Source organism: Gossypium hirsutum, chromosome D01 (genome assembly GCF_007990345.1).
Source record: "Gossypium hirsutum isolate 1008001.06 chromosome D01, Gossypium_hirsutum_v2.1, whole genome shotgun sequence".
NCBI lineage: Eukaryota > Viridiplantae > Streptophyta > Magnoliopsida > Malvales > Malvaceae > Gossypium > Gossypium hirsutum.
Window position 1 is genome coordinate 7328326 of NC_053437.1, and position 23369 is coordinate 7351694.

A 23369-nucleotide genomic window follows, 5' to 3' on the forward strand; every position below is an offset into this window, starting at 1 on the left:
AATTCAACAATTTGTTCAACATGAATCATATTAAAAAATCTAATAACTTTCAAAATTTTAACTTAAATTCAACAAAACTTTGTTTTAAGACCTCTAAAACATCAAAATTAAAAGAAAAGGACTTGATTAACTTACCAAATTAAAGCTTAAAGCCTCAAACCCTAGTTTTTCCCTTTTCTTTTCTTTCCCCTTTCCTTTCTTTCTTTTTCATCTATTATCTGTTTCTTCTTTCTATTTTGTTTCCCTTTCATTTCATTTTATTTTTTTGTTTTGTTTTAATTATAATAATATAATATATATTTACTTAATTAATAACCAATACATATTTTATTATGAAATACATATGTTTATTATTATTACACATGTATTTACCAACACCACTCACTTGTCTATTATCATCACCATACACTTGTCTTAATTTTAATTTATTCCATAATATAATAATATAATTAATATAAATTATAATTTTGTAACACCCCAAACCCGTCCTGGACGTTATGGCCAAATCTGGCGATGTCACATAGAAGTGTATTTGAAAACCGTATCATTGCTAAAATCATTATCCGTTTAGAACTTATCATTATCTTTCATTAATTCTCAAATCGTGATTCATTTCCAAAACGCTATACTTTGCGGAAGCTTTTAAAATAGCTTGCGTGTGCGTGGTATTTTGATAAAACATTCATCTCTTTTAAAAACCTGAGTTTTACCTACCTCTAGCAGATATAAGCAGAAAATAGTAGAAAATCCAAATTTTAGGTAAAAAATCCATAGAGGCCATTATTACAGAAAAATACCCCAAAATAAAACTTAAAATTGTAAATAAGTATCAAATAGAAAAAATGAGTCGTGTGGCCACCGCTGAGTCCTCCACCACACCGATCCACCTATGTCTGGGGCTTACCTGTACAGATTAAATAGAAAGGGTAAGTTTACGTAAACTTAGTGTGTAATCCCCATGCAAACAAATAGACAATAACAGATAATCTCAGTTTGGGCCTAAGCCCTTTTCATATCAGTAAGCATTAGGGCCTTAGCCCATCACAGTACAGTAACAGTGACAGTTATGCGGTTATAAATCCTACCCAACCAGCCTCTACACTCCATCTCCATCCAACCCTACACTCTATGTGGGGATATAATCAACCCACCTATCCCTACACTCCAAATAGTACCGAATGCGGCACTAAACAGTAGTTGCAGCTAAGCTGCCAGTAAGTTAGGCTTGAAGCCATTCAGTACACTTCCTCCAATCAATATAGTGTATACAGCATGCTCAACATACAGACATACATATCTATCTTATATAGGCATATAACAGTCTTTCAATCATTTCAGTCAATTAGGGGTCTAAGTAAACTTACCCACCCTACAGTAGGTTCACAGTCGACTTGGACGACCCGTGCAACCTTAGCAGTCAATGAGTGAAAATGGGCCCACAGGCCTATGTTGCATCCCATGTAGGCCCACATGCTCGTGTGGCCCACACGGCCCAAAATGGCCTTGGCCGTATGGATCACACGGTCTATCACAATATTCTTACATGTCTGTGTGGTTTATCTGTACGAGGCCCACACGCCCGTATGGCCCATACGGCGTATTTCAGCTCAGCCCATGAATCGCATATAGACGACCTCGTTGATCACACGCTCATGTTCGATCACACGACCTACCACATAGGCAGCCGCACACCCGTGTGACGTCGACAATTACATTTTTTGGCTTTTCGCCTATTTCTGTTTTCAGAGTTGTGTTTACACACCTGGTTCGTTTGTGACGTAAAAACACTTCCAAGATCCCTAGCACTTATGGTCAACAACCAAACCCCACAATCAGTCCTAATTCCTAGTTAACTTGAAACCAAAATATTGACAATGATTCGTTCAATCCATTCGTTACCTACCTTTAAAACCGAGCAACCCCCAACTATGGATCCGAACGAGATAGGTCACCACTCCCACAATTCACTGCTGACAAATCTGATAGACCCAATAAGACAGCAATTCACATCTTCATAGCTTAAAAGAATAGAAAAGCTTCCCCTAATTCACCAAACACAATCACCTTACCTACTAAACGAATGACGGCAGAACCACACCGCTCCAATGCTAATCGATTCGTTCTGGCCCTTAACCTTCAACAATGAAGCAGTCGACCTATCACCAAAAATCCTTAAACCAAATAACACCACAGTTACAAAACTTACCACCAATGCACAAAAACAAAATGGAGATGACAAATTGCGGCAATAAAGATTTGAGAAGGAAATGGACTACTAAAAAAACCAAAGCAGGGAGAGAAGGAAATTTTCAGCGGTAGTCGACAACAAACAAAAAGAGGAGAAAAGAAAGGCCAATGGCATAATTCGCAGAGAGAATAATAGCCAGGTAAAAAAATAGAGGAGGAAAAATAGTCGGCTGCAAGGGAGAGAAAAGAATCGGCAAAGAAAATGAAGGGGAAGGATGAAAAGAGGGAGAAGATTCAACCAAGGGAGGAGGGGGACGTTTGCTCACCTTAATTAACTCCCCCTATCCCTAAATTTGGAAGCACAGAATTCCACTCAATTACCACTACCCCCTAAATCCCTTAATTAACTCCCCCTATCCCTAATTTCACTCCCCAATCGTCCACCACAATCCCCTCAACCATCGAATTCAAACCCCACTCAAAACACCCTTACGACACAAGCAGTAAAAATAAATCTCATGTTTGACTAAGAACTTGAACTCCAAACCTCCTACTCAATTGCAATCCACTTAACCACCAAACCAACAAACTCATTTTAATGTATTTTACCAATATTTATTTATAAGCCTACTGACTAGAGATAGAGGTTTATTCATTTAAAAACAAAAAATTTTCCCAAGCTAATGCTTGAACTTGGGACCTCCCAAATACTCCCAAAATACATAGCTATTAAAATTGACAGATATTTTTGATACAAATATACGAAAATAAATATATAAGAAATTTTTGGGACGTTACAAATTTTGAATAAATAATAATATATCTAATTAATTAACATAAATATCTAAGATTTTTATACACATTTGCCGCCTCATTTAATGGAATAGGCTTAATTGCCTATTTAGTCCCTACTATTTTCTTTTAATCTATAATTAAACTTTTGCACCTTATTCTATTTAGTCCTTTTTCCTAATTTCTCTTACTTAAACTAAATTCATTCAATTAAAACTTAATCGGGCACATCACTAGACTCATAATTACTCCTAATAATTATTTACGGACTCGGTTTACTAAGACGAAGGCTCGATATTGCACTTTTTCGATGCCCATGAATTTTGGGTCATTACATATTGTAGATAGACACTAATCTTAGTTTATGTAATTCAATCTATACCGAAAGATTTGGGTATGCTTTTTATGTCTACAATTCTTTCGTGGGTATGCTTATATTACTTTTTGTGTAGTGTCTTGTTTTACATAGTTTATAATTGTCCCAACGAATTTAATTTAGAATTTCTTTTTTTTTTGTTTATTCTGTGTGTTGTGTCAATTTATTTATTTATTTATTTAAAATGTTTCTTTTATGTTCTATTTTTTTTTCATTTGTAAGCTTTTATAAGATTATATTTATTTATACATTAATAATTTTTCTTATGTAAAATTTTGTACGTTAACATATTTTTTTCGTATTTACTTTATTTTCCATGACACGATATTTTTAATTATTTTTAATACTTCTATATCATGTTTTAATTCGACAATGTTCATAGTTTTATGAAAATAATTCTATTTTATTCTAAATCATGATAATGATGATGGGCACCCAAACCGCAAACTTCACTACAAAACCCCAAAAACACAGAGAGCAAAGTCAAAACTCTTAACGAAAGACATGATGGAATTGGCGATGGAAACACAGAACAGAACAGCGACACCTTAATTAAGTCCCCTACATCATTCTCTCAACATAAACCAAAGGATTAAGTCTCCATTAGAATAGGTTTTATTTGTTTATTCTCATTTATTTATTTTGATAAATCAACATAAACAACAACCCAAATGTTGATTTACAACCTTAACTTTAAGCAATTAAACGATAAGTCGGCTTTACAAGTAAATGATTAGCCCTCGGCAACGAAAGGCCGAACTTCTCGGTCATGTCGAGTTCAATAGGCAACATCCCATCAGGCAACTCCCAATCAAAGCAATGGGCTAATTGAGCTAAAATAAGACGCATGCTGATTAGAGCTAACTGCATTCCGGGACATCCTCTACGACCGGTTCCGAACGGAATGAGTTCGAAATCATGCCCTCGAAGGTCTATCTTCCTATCCTTGAATCTTTCTGGAAAGAACTCTTCGGCATTGCTCGACCATATCTTGGGGTTTCGCCCCATGGACCAAGTGTTCACCAAAAGCCGCGACTTCTTAGGTATGAAATACCCATTAACGGTGACATCTTCGGTCGACTCGTGCGGGACTAACAACGGTGCCGCCGGATGCAACCTGAAACTCTCTTTGATGACCATATCCAAATAGGCAAGTTTCGGTAGGTCCGACTCTTCTACCATTCTATTCCTTCCGACAACACTTTCTAGCTCTTTCTGGAGAGCAACCATGACTCGAGGATGCTTTAGAAGTTCTGTAAATGTCCACTCAATGGCCGTGGATGTAGTGTCGAAGGAAGCTGCCACCATGTCCACCATTATAGCCTTGATGTTTTCTCTACCAATGATGTAGGGTTGATCTTTATCGTTAGGGTTTATGGGTGTATCCAACAACGAAACCATCACTTGAAAGAAACTTCTATAAGGTTTTTGGTCATCCATGTTAATCCCTTGTTGGTATTCATCTATCATTTTCTCAAAAAATTCGTGAAGGCCACTACTCACCTTCTTAAGCCTTCTTGTATATCCCTGCAGCGTAAAGATAGATATGATAGAATCAGTTTTATATTAATTGTATTTTTCATTATAATTATTCTTTGTGAAAAAACCAACTAGTCATTCAACCAAATATTAAGACTTCCGAGTTTCACTCTGCATCTTATAAGATTACTATAACACAATTTATTATGCTTTAAAATTGGTATTACTATTAGTACGAAAAAATAAATAAATTATGAAAAAGAAAAATAGTACATAAAAAAACAGGATATAAGGAGGAAAAAAAAAACGTTACCTGAAGATCAAGTGGAGCAAGGAAAGGCACATAATCCGAGAGATTGAAAACCCCAGATAAGTGCAGGGCCTCATCAACCAGCGGCTTAAAATAGATTTTATCATCCATGGACCGCCCGAATAACACTTTCGACATCATTTCTTCAAGAACCTTAGCCACCGCCTGGCTAAGGTTTATTGTTTCACCCGCCGCAGCTACCTTTCTCACTGATTCAACCAATAACCCCACCTCCGCCTTCCTTATCGGGGCAAAGCATTCAACTTTGGAAGCACTGAGGAAATGCAAAATACACCATTTCCGTACAGTTCGCCAGTAAGAACCGTACTGGGTAAAACCAACGGCCTTGCCACCATATGCCAAGTATTTCGCGGATTGGACTTTAGGCCTGGAAGCAAAAACGACGTCATGGACCTTGAGGAACAGTTCAGCGGCTTCGGGTGATGATACCACGATGGTTGGTACTTTGCCTAGCATTATCGACATGATGGGTCCATATTTTTCGGCGAGATAGTGAAGACTATGGTGTGGGAGGTTCCCTAGCATGTGGATGTTACCTATGATGGGAAGAGGGGCAGGACCGGGTGGAAGTTTCCGGCCATTTTTGTTGCGGTTTGGTGAGCTGAAGAAGTAGATAAAGGAACAGAGAGTTCCAAGGAGGACGAAGAGTAAGGTTAATGTTGAAGAAGACATTTGGGAGGGAAGCCAATCACAATAGCTGGTAGTCATTGGGGATTGATTGATTGAGTACTTGTAGATGGAAGCAACCGATGGCAGCTGCAAGTCGGGAGAATTCGCCAAATATGTCGATTTAAATAAAATTAGGGAGTTCGACTTTTTTTTTTAATGTAAGGAAAAAAGTTGATTTTTGCGGGCTTATTTTTCCAGTTGAATTATTTACATGGTAAGAAAATATTCTTATAATTTTTATTTTATTTTTTATGTTTGTATAACCAAGATGAAGATTAAATTATTGAAATTTATATACACGCAATTTAAGTGCAAGAGCACCACGTGTTAGTGAATAATACTTGAAAGAGGTGAGATTCTTACACATGTCTCATATGCTCAACGAGACTAAATTGAAGTCTGCACTTATCAGTGCTTTGTTGAGAGATGGAGATCCGAAACACATAAATTCCATCTTTCGTGCGGAGAGTGTACGATTACATTTAAGGATGTATCATTACAACTCGATCTACCAATTGATGAGGCAGTCATTACGGTTGGGGATTGGAGGCCAATTTGCCACCAGCTATTAGGCAAGGTGTCAGGCAAGTTTAGTGGTAATCAAATATATATGAAATGGTTAGAAGATAATTTCTCACATCACAAAACTCTTCTAGTGTAGTTGAAAGACAACAATTAACTCGAGCATTTATACTAAGGTTAATCGGGGGTCTTCTAATGTCATATAAATCTCAAAATTTGGTATATTTAAGGGGACACCTATAACTAATTAACCTAAAAGAAACTGGGCAAGTCAGTTGGGGATCAATTGTCTTGGCTACATTGTATCGAAAGATGTGTAGGACAACAGAAGCACAAAAATTAAAATCGGTGGTTGTATATTCCTTCAATCATGGGTATAGTATCGCTTACCATTTTTACATCCCGAAAAAACTCTCATTATCAATTATTACTCGTAATAAGGTAACATTCATTTAATAATATAGTTATCATATTATCTTTTTTTCATTATTATATTTTTGGAATAACATATTATTTGAAACTAATAAACTTGAAGATATTTGGTTATTGTTAAATCAATGGTTAAAAGTCGAGGTTTGTTTTTGAATTTTTTTAGTTACATAATAATTATGTAAGGATTTGAAATTTAATATTAGGTAGGTATGAAATTTATAATTTCGTATTATAATTTAGATGGATGTCATACTCTGATCCGAGAATTGAAGAATGCATCCCGTTTAAATTTTTGACGAATCATAATATTTGACACGTTAAAGTGTCATTAATAGTTTTTACATTGTCTATTTTTAATAAATATATTTGAAGTAAATTTTTTTATATATTCTATTTGAACATTTTTAGATTTTTAAAAAAAATTATACATACTTTTCATATATTTTTTAAAAAACTAGGACTAAATTAATAGAATATAAAAATATTGATGGTTTAATTTGTTATTATATCAATCAAAATTATTACAATTGATGGAAAATATTATTTTTCATGATGGAAAACAATTATACATACTTTTCATCCACCTAAATCTGCTGGTCTATTTGCGAAGGCTTTCCTTCTTTTAGCTACAATTGTATTTATTAATTCATAGATTTGTCGGGATAACAAAAAATTATAAACAATTATAATGAGCCAATGGCCATTACTTGCAGGGACCACTGGATCAATCACAAATGCCGACACCTAAAATCATATAGTTATTTTGGATAAATCTAACGTGATGTAAAGTATATATATTTATAAAATATTATAAATTATAATATCATATAATAAAATAATATATGAATTTTAATTGTATTGGGTAACATGTATTTGTTTTCAGCATACCATAATGGGAAGGAAAATGTGGATACAGATATAAGTTGGGCAAGAAGTTACAAGTGGTTCAACACGGCATGATTGCATGATGTGAGGGTGACAACTAACCAGGGGACATGTCCAACCAGACGATGGGTTAAATTTAATACGGATAGAGTTGTATCCAGAAATAACTCATTTGCGGGCATTGGGGGAGTGTTTAGCGGTGCCGACAGCTAGTGGTGAAGTGGTTTTTCGATGAAGTTAGGAAATGATTCAATTTTCAAGATTGAGGCGAGAGCCTTACTTAAAGGCCTACTTATATCATGGAGAAAAGGTTATCGACAGTTGGAAGTAGAATGTGATAATACTCTCTTAGTTGAATTGATTTTAGCTGGCAGAGTTGCAGATAGTCATTTGACTGAAATGCGCCTTATCCATCATTTATTGAGTCGGAATTGGAAGATCCTTGTTCCTCTTACTTCGAGGTCGCAAAATACAGTAGTTGATCATATGGCCAAGTGTATGGCGACTATTTCCACATAAATTCATTGGTTTGAAGAACCACCGCAATTAGCTAGAAGTTTAATTGAGGCGGATTATGTTCTTACTTTGAGTCACTAGTGTCATTTTTTGAGTTTTTCGCTTTAAGCTATCTTTTTTTCTACCAAAAAAAATGTGTACAATTACTTTACACTACATGAATTATTGAGAGGAGAAATTCATATTAGTTATATATATTATAATTTTGTATATAATAAATATTTTAATAATTGTTGCATGTTATATTTATGTAATATGGTATGCAACCGTTTTTTTTATTGTTTATGTCTATTTACAATTCATATTCAAGGTTCGTGTGGTTATTCTTTCCAACAAAACTATTTCTAAGGTCCAAAAAAATTTTCATATTTGAATTTAAATGGAAAATTGTTATTAAATAAAAGATAATTATAATTTCATAGTTCAAATTTAAAACTCAATATATTTATTTATCAATTTTTTTAAATCTAATATTTAAATATATCAAATGGTTTAAACCATTTAATCTAAATTTAGATTAAATATTTTTAAATATAAAAACATTAATTAATTGTATAAATTTTCATCATTTAATAAATCTAAAGTAAACCTTAAATCCTAAACCATTTAATATATATAAAATTGATCTATTATCTCTTAAATAATTTAAACTATCTCCTAAACCCCTATCTCCTAAACCCTACATCATAAAACATAAACCCTAAACCCCTAACCCGACCTCGAATCTCTAAACCTTAAATCACTAACTCTTAACCTCTAACTCTAACCCCAAACCCCTAACTACTAACCCCTAAACCTTATTTAATATATAAATTAAAAACACTAATTAATCTAAACTCTAAACCGTAACCCGAATCCCTAACCCCTAACCCTTAACCCCTAAATCACAACCCTTAAACCAGAATCCCTAATTCCATAATCTATAAACCTTAAAATTGCAACTCCTAAACCGGCCTTAAATCCTAAATTAACCATATACCCTAAACCATATATATTAAACCCTAAACTATAATGATAATTAATTAAATATTTTAAAATTAATACTATTGTATCTTTTACAATTATATATGAAATTATTTAATATATAAATTAAAAATAAATCAGTCATGTACCCTAAAAATTTTTAAATTATTTTAAATAATAGTATTTTAATTTTTTCCATTTTTAACAAGTATATTTCTATGTTTTTTTATTTGAAATTATTTCTACGTGTCATTATTTCAAATTTAACCTTTTTTAAAAAATATTCAATTAAAAATAAATTGAATTTTAATTAATATAAATAAACAAATTAAATAGTAAATAGACAGATAAAATGCATTAGCGGCGCTTTTTCAAAAACGCCGCTAAAAGTCTGAGCATTAGCGGCGCTTTTTTAAAACGCCGCTAAAAGCATGAGCATTAGCAGTGCTTTCTAAAAAACGCCGCTAAAAGCCTGAGCATTAGTGGCACTTCTTCAAAAACGCCGCTAAAAGCCCCGAAAGGTTTGGACTTAGGTTTTTAGCGGCGCTTTTCGAGAAAACGCCGCTAATGCTCGGTCTTTAGCGGCGTTTTATGTAAAGCGCCACTAATACTTAATTTTTAGCGGCGTTTTTTGTCCAAACGCCACTAAAAACGCCGCTAAAAGCCTATTTTGGTGTAGTGTATGCAACCACTTTTTTTATTACAATTCATATTCAGGGTTCGTGGTTATTCTTTTCAACAAGACTATTTCTAAGGTTCAAAGTTGTATCTCTATTTAGGTATGCAAAATATCTTACCATTAGACCAAACACTTGAATAAATGAAAACTGTATAACTATATATTCCACTAAAAAAGTCCTCACTTGCTTTTCTTTTAAGGGTAAAGTACAAAAATATCACTAAACTATTGACTTTATTCTATTTTGGTCATTCAATTATTAATGTAATAGCCCGATTTTCAAAAATGTCGAAAACAGTGGTACGAGATCACCAAATTCAGAAAATAAGCTCGTAAATTTTATTATCAATAATTACGAGCCAAATATGATTTTTAAGAGATTTTTAAATTAGTAATTTGTATTTTATAAAAATTTATTAAGTCAAGAAATTGAGAAAAAGAGGTATCGAGACTTCGATATTATAAACCGAGCCATAAATATTTTTATAAATATTTACGGAGTGTCAATATGGTAGTGTTAAAGTTTCGTCAGAAAATTTTAATGTTTTGGCAGTTAATTAATTAAAAAGGACTAAATTAAAAAGATGCAAAACTTGCTAAAGTGATTAAATAGCTTAACAATTAAATAAGGAAGGATTAAAAGAGAAAATGGACCAATTTAGGGGCTGAGATGACATACCGTTAAAAAAATCTAAGATTTTAATGTATTAAGGACAAAATTGGAATTACAATAAAGTTTATGTGGCCAAATTTATTTTAAGCATTTCAAGACCATTTCTTCTTGAAATTTCGGGGGGAGACAGCCATGGAAGAGGGTTTGGAGCTGGTATTCCATATTTTGGCTTCAAGTAAGTTTAATTCTTGCTTTGTCCTTGAAATTTTTATATTTTTAGACTTTTACAATTAGGTCCAACTTAGTATTCTACTAGTTTCTCATTTTGTTGAAAGTTTTGGAAGATACTAATGATAAGTTCATATGATTGTTGTTATTTTGTGATGAAATTGAGATGTTAATGGATGTTTAAAGGTGTTTTATTAAAGAATTTTAGATGAAAACATGTTTTAGGGATTAAATTGAAAAGTATTGAAATCATGGAGAAATTCTAAAATTTCATGGAATCTATGGGCTTTTATTGATATGTATGAGAAATACTAGGCTTGAATCAAGGATTATATTGCAAGAATTTCATTTTCCAAGCCTAGGGACGAAATTATCATGTATTAAAAGTTTAGAGTCAAATTGGTAATCAATATATTACACTAAACAGTTTTGGGCAGCAGCAGTGGTCTGACTTTGAAAAATCACCAAAAATTTTGGGAATTGAATTAGAGGGTGAATAAAATATTAAATTAAAGCTTATTGAGTCTAGTTTCTCATAGAAGAAACGGTGTAAGTAATGAAATTGTAAATCATGAGATATAATAGATTTTGTGAGACAAGGTCAGAATGAATTCGGGTTCCCCTGTTCTGAATTTGGAAAATCATTAAAAATTGTACAAAAATTATTATGAGTTATAATTTATATGATTAGAATCCTTAATGAGTCTATTTTCAGAAGAAACCAATATAAATATCATCCAAATTCTGTACAATGAGATAATTAATTTTTAGTGAAGAGTGGTCGGAACTGTCAGACAGCAAAACAGGGGAAACTTTAAAGAATAAACTATACTATTTGGCTGAACCAAAAATTCTGAAAATTTTATGGTTAGAAGGTATGTGAGTCTAGTTTCAGGGAAAATTAACGGATCTTAATTTGGAGCTCTGTAGCTCCGGATAAAAATAATTTAGTGACTCTGATTCGGATAAACAGCTTTGAATATACATGTGAGTGAATAGTGAAATTATAGCTAATGTTGTTTAAGTGTGTTATACACAATAAGGATGTGGAATGGAGAGGAGCAGGAGGAAAATTGGGAAGTATATGAATGATTTGTGTATAATTGGTCATATGCTTGATTATAATTGATAAACGATGAAATAGAAATAATGCTTATATTTGTGCATTATTGGTTTTGGTTTAAGCTCATGTGTGAAAATAAAGTTTCATAGTATGTGTGTATCGTATATTCGGTATATGATTTGGCATGAAATAATTTCATGAATGGTTTATCATGTGGTTAGTTCCAAAAAGAGTTATGTTTAAATATACTAGCTTGTGACTATGGTTGAATGATATGTTTATATCTTGTGTGATGTGCATAGGAAACAAGTGTGGTAAGATAATGAAATAGTAAGTTCATATGACCGAAATTTAATGATTAAATGTTAATTTCATGAGTTATGTAATGTATGATGAGATATATTTATTGATGAAATGAGAATAAAATAAAAATGCGAAAATTGAATAAATGATCAAATTGAGCGGAACGCCGGATTTGAGTACTTCTGATCAAGTGACAAAGTGATAGGTGATAAGTGGCTACACTTATCTGATCAAGAAACAAAGTGATAAGTGGCTACACTTATCTGATCAGGGACAAGTGATAAGTGATCATACGTAAGACCATAGTTATACTATGGCAAAGTGAAAGTGAAGTACTCAATTTTCCGTAACCGTTCCCTAATTTGATTAAGGATGGTAAGTGACAAATGGGCCCAAATGAATTAAAGTAAATGAATAAGTGGTAGTGTATTTATACCAGGATGATGTTGTTATTTAAGCTAAAGTGATATTTTCATTGCAAAATTAAGAATTTCATAAATGTGTTATTGAATGATATAATCGATAAACGTTGAGTTAAATGGTAAATACGTATTAGTGTTAAACTTAGGGACATTGAATTGTACGTGAATTAAATGGAAATTGCTAGTGATATGATCTAAATTGTGAGCATGAGAAATTGCGAATTAAATGAAATGGAAATGAAGCATTGAATTGTATGAGTATGTACCGGGTCTCGTAGGCCCTAATTATTATGATTATAATATTTTGAGGATATATTGTGAAAAGTTATAGAAGCATTCTAACTATTTTGAAAGTTTTAATTTAGTTGAAATTTTATAACTCGGTTAAATACGTTAACAAGTGTATGTATTTTGGTAATGCCTCGTACCCTATTCCGGTGTTGGATACGGGTAAGGGGTGTTACAATTAATTTTTCTAATTTAATCACTAAGCTTTTCAAAATTAGATATTTTGATCATTCTCATGTTAGTTACCATTAGATGAGTAACGAAAAATTGACGTGAACCTTTTTTTTTTGGTCTAATAATAAATTTAACCTTCTCATGTTTACACATTCTATCAATTTGATCTCAAATATAAAAAAAATCAACAAATTTAGCCTTTAATGTTTGCAGAATTTGTCATTTTAGTTCAAATTCTAAAAAATTCAATAAATTTAGCTCTCAACATATTCAAAAGGTCAAGTTTTGATTTTTAAAAATTTACCCTAAACTTTTAGTGGTCGGATCTCTTTTGTCAATGTCAAGTTTATATATGTAAAATATTATCCTAAACATTGAGGGTTAAATTTATTAAATTTATTAATATTTAGGATCAAATTAATAAAATGTGTAAATATTAGATAGCTAAATTTGTTATTAGACCAATAAATAAAACTTGCATTAGCTTTCCACTACTCATCTAACGGTAACTAATGGGAGAGTGACTAAAATATTTAATTTTGAAAAGTTTAGTTACTAAATTGAAAAAATTAATAATTGAGAGATCAAAATAGATCAAAGTTAATTGTTTAGTGACTACCCTTTTTAAATGAGGCAAGAATTCACCTTTTAATACATAACCTTCCATGTTGCTTTTACGGTTATTTTTTATGCATTTAGAATAATATAAATTTATATAAAAGAACATTAATAAGTAATCATTACTGAAAATCATTAAAATTATATAATATTCAAAAATAAATAAATTTTGAATTATATCATAAATATTTGATAGTAGAATTTTATTTAATTTGTAGGTGTATATTAATAATAGATAAAATTAATTGTGATTTTAATTTATTCAAATTATTAAAATAACTATTAATTTTTAAAATTAATGTTAAAACATTAATTTCAAGTTTTAGCTTTAATATTAAAAACTATTTTTTAACATTTTATATTTCAATTTTTTTTAAATTTAAAATCAAATAAAAATATTATTAATTGTAAAAAATAGAATGTCGATAATGACAATTTATCGCAAAGAAAAGAGAAATAAAAATAAAAACACACAAATTTTATGTGGAAACCCTTTAGGGAAAAAAACCACGGGTAGAGGAAAAGATAATTCACTATGTCGAATTCGAATAATTACAAGAGGAGTAGACTATGTCTATTTATAGGCTTGTAAAACCATATTCTAATAGGAATGTAGTAAGATTGAAACATGTTATTCTAATCAATATAAAATAGATGGAGTTTAATAAGGTTTAAAAATCCTTATTCTAAAATAAAATAAAAGAAGTATAGTTCTATAGGGATTTTACTTTTATTTTATTTTACTACTGTATCTTATTTAAATAAGGATTCGGGTCACTTAATTCTAACAATCTCCACCTTGATACGAATTCTCAATGAACAAGTTCTTCATCGCGAACTCTCAACGAACAAGTTTTCTACCTCTTCCATAAAACCCCTTAAGGATTTAACTTCAACATTGAACACCAATCAAGTCTAAGCAATGCTCAAACTTGGTTATAGGAAGTGACTTAGTCATCATATCTGCAGGATTTTCATGAGTACTAATTTTGCTCACAACAATATCACCACGAGCAATAATATCACGAACAAAATGATACCGAATATCAATGTGTTTTGTTCTCTCATGAAACATTTGATATTTTGTAAGGAAGATGACACTCTGACTCTCACAAAATATTGTATAGATTTGAAGGTCTTCATTGAGTTCGTTAAAGAGTCCATTCAACCAAATAGCTTGTAACACCCCTTACCCATATTCGACACCAGAATAGGGTACGAGGCATTACCAGAACACATACACTTGTAAACGTATTGAACCGAGTTATAAAATTCCATTAATTATTAAAACTTTAAAATTATTAACATACTTTTATAATTCTTCACAATATAAATAATGCAACATTTCCTACCAACCATAATCGAGCTTTTGATAATCATCTCGCTGCATCTAATAATTGCATATATTACCAATAATAATTCAATTTCAATAATAAAACACATATCTATATAATATTCATCATCAAATAACATTCACTTTAATTAAAATTATACAGAATATAGTTCATACGAACTTACCAGGCTAAATTGTAGAAATACCAAAATTTAGGGATATTTTGGTAATTTTCTATTTTCTCAAATTTCCACCCAATCTTGATCTAAATTAATATTTTATTCAATTTACTAATTTAAATACTAAAACAATTCATTTTATGCAATTTGGTCACTTTTTGACATTTTTACAAATTTACCCTTAAAGTTTCACATTTGTTCAATTTAGTCCCTGAACCTAAAACATGTAAATTGGTCATTTTTAATGAAAACTCATGCTAGTTGAATTATCATATATTTTCCTCCTCCTCCTCTCCATTCCACATCCTTAATGTATATAACATGCTTATAGGACATTAGCTATAATTTCACCATTTACTTATATATTCATTCAAAGTTGTCCACTTGCGTCATAGTCACTAAATTATTTATATCTTGAGATACAGAACTCCAAATTAAGATCCGTTAATTTTATTTAAAACTAGACTCACATATCTTCTTACCATAAAATTTTAAGAATTTTTTATTTAGCGAATAAGTACAGTTTATTCTTTAAAGTCATCCCTGTTCTGCTGTCTGATAGTCCCGACCCTTCTTCATTAAAAATTAATTATATCCTCATATAGAATTATAATGATGTTAACATTTGTTTATATTGAAAATATACTCATTAAGGATTTAAAAATATAAATTTAAGCCTCTAATTATTTTTCTCCAATTTTTGATGATTTTCCAAAGTCAGTACAGGGAAACCCGAAATCATTCTGACCTTATCTCACAAAACCTATTATATCTCATAATTTACAATTACATTTCTTACACCGTTTCTTCTATGAGAAACTAGACTCAATAAGATTTAATTTCATATTTTTTTCATTCTTTAATTCCATTTATACGATTTTTGATAGATTTTCAAATTCAGACTTCTGCTGCTGTCTCAAAAATGTTTTAGTGTAAAATGTTGATAACTAAAGTTATAACACTTTCCTTTCCTTTCTCTTCAATATTTTCCATCACTTTCTCTTATTTCCCTTTACTAACATAACAAGAATATAGAACCTTATATAATGAAACTCTACCTTAACATTAATCTCCTACTTTTTCAATAATATCAAACTCAAAAGTATATAAAAATCTTGATGTTCTTACCTTATGCCATTGATTTCAATCTTTAACTTGATTTTCTCCCTCCTCCAGCTTCTATTTCTTGAATCTAACTTGATATTCTAGCTCCCCATAGTCTCCTTGTTATCTTTATCTCTTGATGAATATGGAAATTCTTTTGATTTCTAAGTGAAAATGGTGAGTTTTTGGTAAAAGGACCAAATTGTAAAGAAAAGAAAGTTTCTCTCTTTCTTTTCTCTTCATACGTTAGTTGCATGGGAAAGAAGATGATGATTCTTCATCTTTTCTTCCATATATATACACTAAATAAAATAATAATAAAATAATAAAATATCATTTAAAAATCAAATTAAAATATTAATAAACTAATATTTATTTATTAATCTAAAATATCTTTAACATCATCATTATTTTCTAGATTTCTCTTTCTTCTAATTGACCATTTTGCCCTTTAGATCTTTTAAAATTCCATCCTTGAGTCATCACTTAATTTGGTAAAATTACAATTTAGTCCCTCATAATTTTTCATCTATTCAATTTGGTCCCAATTCATCCATCTTCCTTAGTTTCTAGATTATTCCACCCTTAAAATATTTACACTATTGGTCCTTCAAATTTTTTATATTTACACTTTAACCCTTCAAATTTTACGTATTTACTTTTGGGTAACAAAACTTTTCTCACTTTTGCAATTTAATCCTTTCTTGAATTTATATGTCATAATATAGTTTCCAATGTTGACATAACTCAATTACCTTTTTTTATCACTTTATTTCCTTGTCGGATTTGTGATCCCGAAATCACTGTTCCATCTAGACCCAAAATCGGGCTGTTACATAGCTTCTTTACGAGCCTTAGTAATCGCCATGTACTCAGCTTCAGTGGTAGACAAAGCAACTATAGTTTGCAAAGTGGCTTTCCAACTGATTGCACAACATCCGATTGTAAAGACATAACCTGTGAGAGATCTTCTTCTATCAAGGTTTCCAGCAAAGTCAGCATCAACATACCCAATGACTCTATCTCTAGTTCTTCAAATCTGTAATCAAACATCAGTAGTACCTCATAAGTATCTTAAAATCCACTGAACTGCTTTCCAATGTTCTTTACCGGGATTCACCATGTATCTACTAACTGCACTGACTGCATATGATAAATTTGGACGTGAACAAACCATAACATACATGAGAGATCCCACTGCACTAGAGTATGAAACATGTGACATGTACTCAATCTCATTATCTGATTGTGGAAACAAAGCTGATGAAAGTCTAAAATGGGCTGCTAAAGGAGTACTAACAGCCTTAGCATTCTTCATATTGAATCTACAAAGAACTTTCTCAATGTACCCCTTCTGACCAAGAAGATCATGATTGTAAATTCTGAAAAGGTCCCAATTGAGGGAGTAGTACAATGAGTTAAGTTACAGATCGGCCAGTGGAAAGGCAAAAAAGACTTGAAGCTCATCTACTTGAAGTCTTAGTGTCCTAGTGAAATACTCCCGTAAAACTAAAGTTACCAAGGTAATTATTGTAAATCCTAAAAGATAGATATGTATAGAGTTTAAAACCCTTAGGACTCTCATCTTGTAGATAGACACTAATCTTAGTTGATGTAATTCAATCTATACCGATGGATTTGGGGGGAGATCAACTATAAATAGAGCTCTTCTCCCTTATTTATAATCATCTCTTTGTATTTTGTTCTTGAATTAAAGAAGACTTTTGAGAGCATTTACTCAAACACGTAGTGTGTACTCTTTTTTTATGGCTATTCTGTTCATTCGTGGCTTTTTTCTCTTTCAAGATTATTTTCGTTTTTTTTTCAGTGGCTTAAAGGATTTTAGAAAGAATTCTCACTTTTCAAGAGTTAGACTGACTTAGGAAGATTTAAATAAAAGAAATCGCCTAAAATTACACGGTTTTCCAGACTAGAGTTCTAGCCCTAAGACATATGGAGGTCTCCATATTGCTTTTACCGTTACTTTTTATACAATTATAAAGTTATAAATTTATATAAAAACTAGTTTTTAATAGTTGTGTGGTGCACATTAATATACGTATTGTCGAAACCATTTTTTTGAAAAACGGGGTCGACCTTTTTTGAAAACGAAAATTAAAACGAGAGTCGCCACCAATCCTTTTTATTTAAGTGTGATCGGATCACCTCATAATTTAATTATTTTAATAAAATTTTAAATTTACTAAAACAATAATTTTTTTGGTCTACAAAATCCAGAAAACGGGTTCGGGAGTCGATTATGCACGAGGAAGGACTAGCACCCTCGATATGTCCAAAATTGGTACCAGTTGATTACTTTATGTCTTAATGTCGAAAGTTGAAATTTTAAAAAGATTTTAAAATACGATCCCTTTTTTATTAATGTTAATAAAACTTGAATAAATCGAAAAGAGAGTTAAAGACCCACTCGTCCCAAGGTAACTAAATACCACATCCCGTAAGTTAGGATACGATATTTAGGACCTTTGAGAATAAGCTCGCCTTTAATTTTTATTAATTTTTTTTATTTAAAATTTTAAAAGGATATTTTACTATTTAGGTTTAACGAGGAAACCAAAACCCCGTAAGTTAGGGTACGGTTTCTCGAATTCCCAAAAGCGCGAAATATTACCTTATTATTTTTTTAAAAAAATTCTTATTACGAATTGGAACAAGAATTAATGCAATATCTAATAAGATATATGTTTAATTTATTCGAATGTAGTGTGAAAGCGAACAAATATATATATTGTTGACACCATTTTTTGATAAAACGGGGTCGACTCGGGTTTTGAAAAAAGAAAACGAAAACGGGAGTCGCACCAATCCTTTTTGATGAGGTGTGATCGGATCTCCTCGTAAAGTGGTTGTTTTTAATAAATAATTTAATTTTATTAAAACAACGATTTTGGTCTACAAAATTTAGAAAAATGGGTTCGGGAATCGATTATGTACGAGGAAGGATTAGCACCCCCGTAACGCCCAAAATTGATACCTAATTGATTAGTTAAGGTCTTAATGTCAAAAATTGAAAACTTTGAAGAATTTTAAAAATACGATACTTGTATTAAAATGTTGAAAATCTTCGAAAAAGTGGCATATTTCACGTTAATCGAGAAAGAAAATTATATCCAGTAAGTTAGGACACAATGTTTCAAATTCCCAATACGCAAATGTATGCTAAAAATTTGCTTATTTAAAAGATTATCTCGGATTTTAGAAAAAAGAGATCAGGCCCAATAAGTTAAGACTTGATCTTTTCTTAATTTCCGAAGTCGTTAAAGCTTGGTTTAAAAAAAAACTTGTGTTTTTAGATTCATCGTGAAAATTAAAACCCAGTAAGTTAGGGTACGATCTTCTTGAATTTCCAAATGCAAAATACTGCCTTCATTATTTTTTAGAAAAAATCCTCATCTCGAGAAAACAACGTGTCATATCCAATACGTTAGGACACAACGTATTTAGATTCAACGAGTAATCTCGTTTTTATTATTATTTTTTAAAAGAGTAATCTCGTTTATTTAGATTCAACGAAGAAAATCGGAACCCAATACGTTATGGCTCGATTCTTTCGAAGATCCCAAATATCGAGTATTACTTATATTTTTAAAATTTATTTTCTTACAAATTTAAAGAAAAAAATCAATGTAATGTTAAAAATAACAATAATGAATACGACAATGTGGACATAGATAATATGAGCAACCGCAATAAAGAGGAAAAAAAAAGACAAATCGATTAAATATAAAATAACAAGTAAATAAGCAAATAAAATTTAAACATTCTCTCAAAATAATGATGACAATGTAAATAAATAAATGAATAAAAATATGAAAATATAAAAAAGATATATAAATATGTATATATATGTACGTGTTTATGAAAATAAAATGGGTATTTAGATATATATAGATATGTATTAAAATATATAAAAAAATATAAATGCACATACAAATATAAATAAGTTACAAAAATATATGTATGTATGTTTATATAGACATATTATAAAAATGCATGTGTATATATAAAAATTATGAAATGTATGAAAATATACGAGTATGTAAATAAATGTATTTTGAAGCTACAAAATAGGTAAAACATATGAAATATAAAATATTCACATGAACGTATATTAAAAATATATGTATATATGTATTTCGAAATTATATAAAAAAATGCAAAAGATATATGCATGGGTGGTAATATACGTGTATATATATATAAGTATAGAACATAAAAATACAAACATGTTTGTATGTGCATGTATATATAATGAAGCTTGGGATCAAAAGTATATATAAATACATGGTGATAATAATAAATAAGAAATACAATAAATAATCATGCATGAACAATAATATTAAATTGATAAATGAGAATAATAATAATAATAATAATAATAGAAGTAAAAATATATAAAATAAAAGTAAGTAATAGTAACAACAGTATTAAACATAATGATAATAGTAAAAATAATGATAACATTATTAAAATTAATTAATAGCAACAATAGACAGAAGAGGGACTAATTTGAACTTAAGACAGAACTTCGGGGGAGAAATCCATAAATAAATAAGGGAGAGGACCCTCTGAACACGGGTGTATTGTGGGGGGACTAAAATAAAAATTTTCCCTCTCCCCCAAAACGGTGCAGTTCAATCAAGGACCAAAATGAAATAGCAATAAAATATGGGGTGCAATTTTAAAAGACCAAAGAGACTTGATTGCAAAGTATAGAAAAAGAGGAGGGGCTAAAACGACAAATAACCCAACGCTCGAAACGCGCGGATCCTGGGGTGAAACGACATCGTTTTAGGGCTACTGTGGTCAGCCCGAAACGACGTCGTTTAGTCCGTCTATATAACTCAAAATTTTTTTAAAAAAAACTTCAGTTCTTTGCTCTTCAGAAAAAATGAGTTTTTCTCTCAAAAGCCCCTCTCCCCCGGTCCTAGCTCCGACCGATAGTCACCTTGCCGGACCCCGGTCGCTGGCGCCAGCGCCACCGCGCACGGTGGCCGGCGAAGGTAATAAGGGTGTTTTTTTATATCTCGCCCCCCTAAGCTCAAATCTGGCCTTAAAATGCCCAAAAAGCAAAAGAAAAAGGACCACCAGCCTTCTCAACGACCGATTCTGTCACCGGAGACGAAGCCTCCGACGACAAGGACACGGAACGACTCCGGTGAGTTCCTCTTCCCCTTTCTTTTTGTTTTATTTTAGTATATAAAAACGAAAGTAAAAAAAGAAAAAAGAAAAAATAGCAGTAAACAAATATTATGAAAACTTCAAAGTTTCTTTTCTTTTATTTCTGATTTTATTGTATCATCCCCCCCGAAGAGAGAGCTTTACAATTGGTTTTTGCTTGGCTTTTATAGCTATTTTTGTTACAATATTTTTGCTTTTGTTGTTACTCTTTGCCACTGTTTCGTTTCTGCTTTGCCTGTTTCCTCTAGTTTACAGGGTTGCTAGAGCAGGTGGGCAGAGGGCAGGTGCGGCGCTGGATGTGACGGAGGCACAGAAGACCGAGGGTCAGAAGACCCTAGGTGCGGCGCCTAGGGTTCTTTTGTTTTCTGCTAGGGCTTTTCATTGTAATGGGTTTTGGGCTTATTTGTTTTCTCTGGTGGACCGGGCAAATTTGGGCTTCTACATATATATTTTAAAAACGTAATGTATAATACGATAATAACGAAATAATGGAAGATAACTATATGAGTAAAATATTTAAAAGGTAAATAACAAGTAATGGAATACAATAATAATGATGATGTGATTATAATAACACCAAATAATAACAATAATCATATTAACTATTATTCTAATGCTAAAACAATAGAAATGAATTAAACATTAATAATGATGATAATGAAATAATAATGAAATGTGTAAGTAAAGAAGTAAACAACACTATAAATTCTAATTACAAGAAAAATAAAAATAAAATAAAAAATATACGAATGAATATGCAAATAAATAAATAAAACAAAAAAGAGTAAATAAATAATAAAAGCTTGAAATTAAACAACGAAGGATTAAATTGGGATTAAAATAAAATTTAGAGTCAAAATTATGATGAAATAGGTGAATAAACATAAAAGGGACTGAATCGGAGCTTGAATGGGATTTAAAGGCATAAATTACAAATAAAAAAGAGAGAAGGGGCAAACTAAAACGAGCTGAAAAAGGGTGAGGACTAGATGGGAAATTATTCCTAGTCCTTTGGAGCGCACCGTTTCAATTTGGACCGAAATGAATAAAAATGAAATTATGCCGCAAAATGTAAGAAAGAAAAAAAGTTTAGGACTAAATTGCAAAGTCGCGAAAAAGAGGAAGGGCCATATGCGAAATTACCCCTTCAACGCAGAAACACGCGGATCTTGAGGGCCAACGGGTTGGTTTTCGGGTCTGCGGCCAAAACGATGTCATTTTGGCCTCTAGGCTCACTCCTCAAAACGGCGTCGTTTCATGTCTTTACTTAAACTAATTTTTTTTCTTAAAATTTCATTTTTTTTCAATGTTTAAAAAAACTTCAAAAACCTCCCATCTCTCTCAAAAAACTCTCCCCCCATTCGGCCGATGGTCTCCCTCGACCTCCGTCGCGCCACCGCTGTGGCCAGCAACCGGCACTGGAAAAATGGGCCCCTTAGCCCTTGTTGTACGGCGTCCTTGAGAGCTAAGCTCTCTCAACCCGCGAGGATAAAAAAAAAACAGGGGAGACTCTCGACGCCTTCGGACCCGAATTGGGTGATGAAGGAGAAGCCCTCTGACAGCGCGGCCACGGTCGTCTCCGGTGAGTCTCCTTTTCCCCCTTTTTTATTTTTATTACTTAGTATGTAAAAAATAACAATAAAGTAAAAAGGATAAATAATGAGAATTGAACCGGAAAGTAAAAAGAAAATCACCTCTCAAATATGTTCTGTTTTCGTTTTTTTTAATGTTCGTAAAAAAGAAAAAAATTACAGAGATAAAATTTGGCTTTTATAGCCGATTTGAAAAACCCCTAGTTTTCTATTTTTTGTCGTTTTGCAATTTGGCTTTTTCTTTCCGTTGCGTGTTCATTTGTTTTGCAGGTGTCAGACGCGTGAGGAGGCGTGCGGCGGCCAGGGGCAAAAGACCTAAGTGCGGTGCACCTAGGGTTGGCAATCTTTTGTTTTCTTTCTGTTAAGGGTATTGGGTTAGGGTTAGGCATTTTTGTATTGGGCTTAAGTGCTGTAATGAA

General features: G+C 31.7%; 2 protein-coding genes across 2 annotated transcripts; one reads left to right on the forward strand and one right to left on the reverse strand.

Moving 5' to 3' along the window:
- Nucleotides 1-3947: 3947 nt before the first annotated feature.
- Nucleotides 3948-5944, reverse strand: LOC107917077 (cytochrome P450 CYP736A12). The gene is made up of 2 exons (XM_041086915.1): nucleotides 5148-5944; nucleotides 3948-4882 (listed from the first exon to the last, which is right to left on the reverse strand). Exons 1-2 carry the CDS (start codon nucleotides 5871-5873, stop codon nucleotides 4049-4051), a joined length of 1560 nt encoding a protein of 519 aa, XP_040942849.1. The 5' UTR covers nucleotides 5874-5944; the 3' UTR covers nucleotides 3948-4048.
- A 15223-nt stretch (nucleotides 5945-21167) lies between these two features.
- Nucleotides 21168-21866, forward strand: LOC121213794 (uncharacterized). Its single transcript, XM_041086916.1, has 2 exons — nucleotides 21168-21335; nucleotides 21607-21866. The coding sequence occupies exons 1-2, from the start codon at nucleotides 21236-21238 to the stop codon at nucleotides 21819-21821; spliced, it is 315 nt and encodes a 104-aa protein (XP_040942850.1). The 5' UTR covers nucleotides 21168-21235; the 3' UTR covers nucleotides 21822-21866.
- Nucleotides 21867-23369: the final 1503 nt, after the last annotated feature.

What these genes read in the sequence shown, in the direction of transcription:
- LOC107917077 (XM_041086915.1), bottom strand. Translation starts at nt 5,873, where the DNA reads ATGACTACCAGCTATTGTGATTGGCTTCCCTCCCAAATGTCTTCTTCA. An exon ending in TTGCTCCACTTGATCTTCAG is followed by an intron (nt 4,883 to 5,147) that starts GTAACGTTTTTT and finishes TTTACGCTGCAG; the next exon opens with GGATATACAAGAAGGCTTAA.
- LOC121213794 (XM_041086916.1), top strand. Translation starts at nt 21,236, where the DNA reads ATGCCCAAAAAGCAAAAGAAAAAGGACCACCAGCCTTCTCAACGACCG. An exon ending in AAGGACACGGAACGACTCCG is followed by an intron (nt 21,336 to 21,606) that starts GTGAGTTCCTCT and finishes TGTTTCCTCTAG; the next exon opens with TTTACAGGGTTGCTAGAGCA.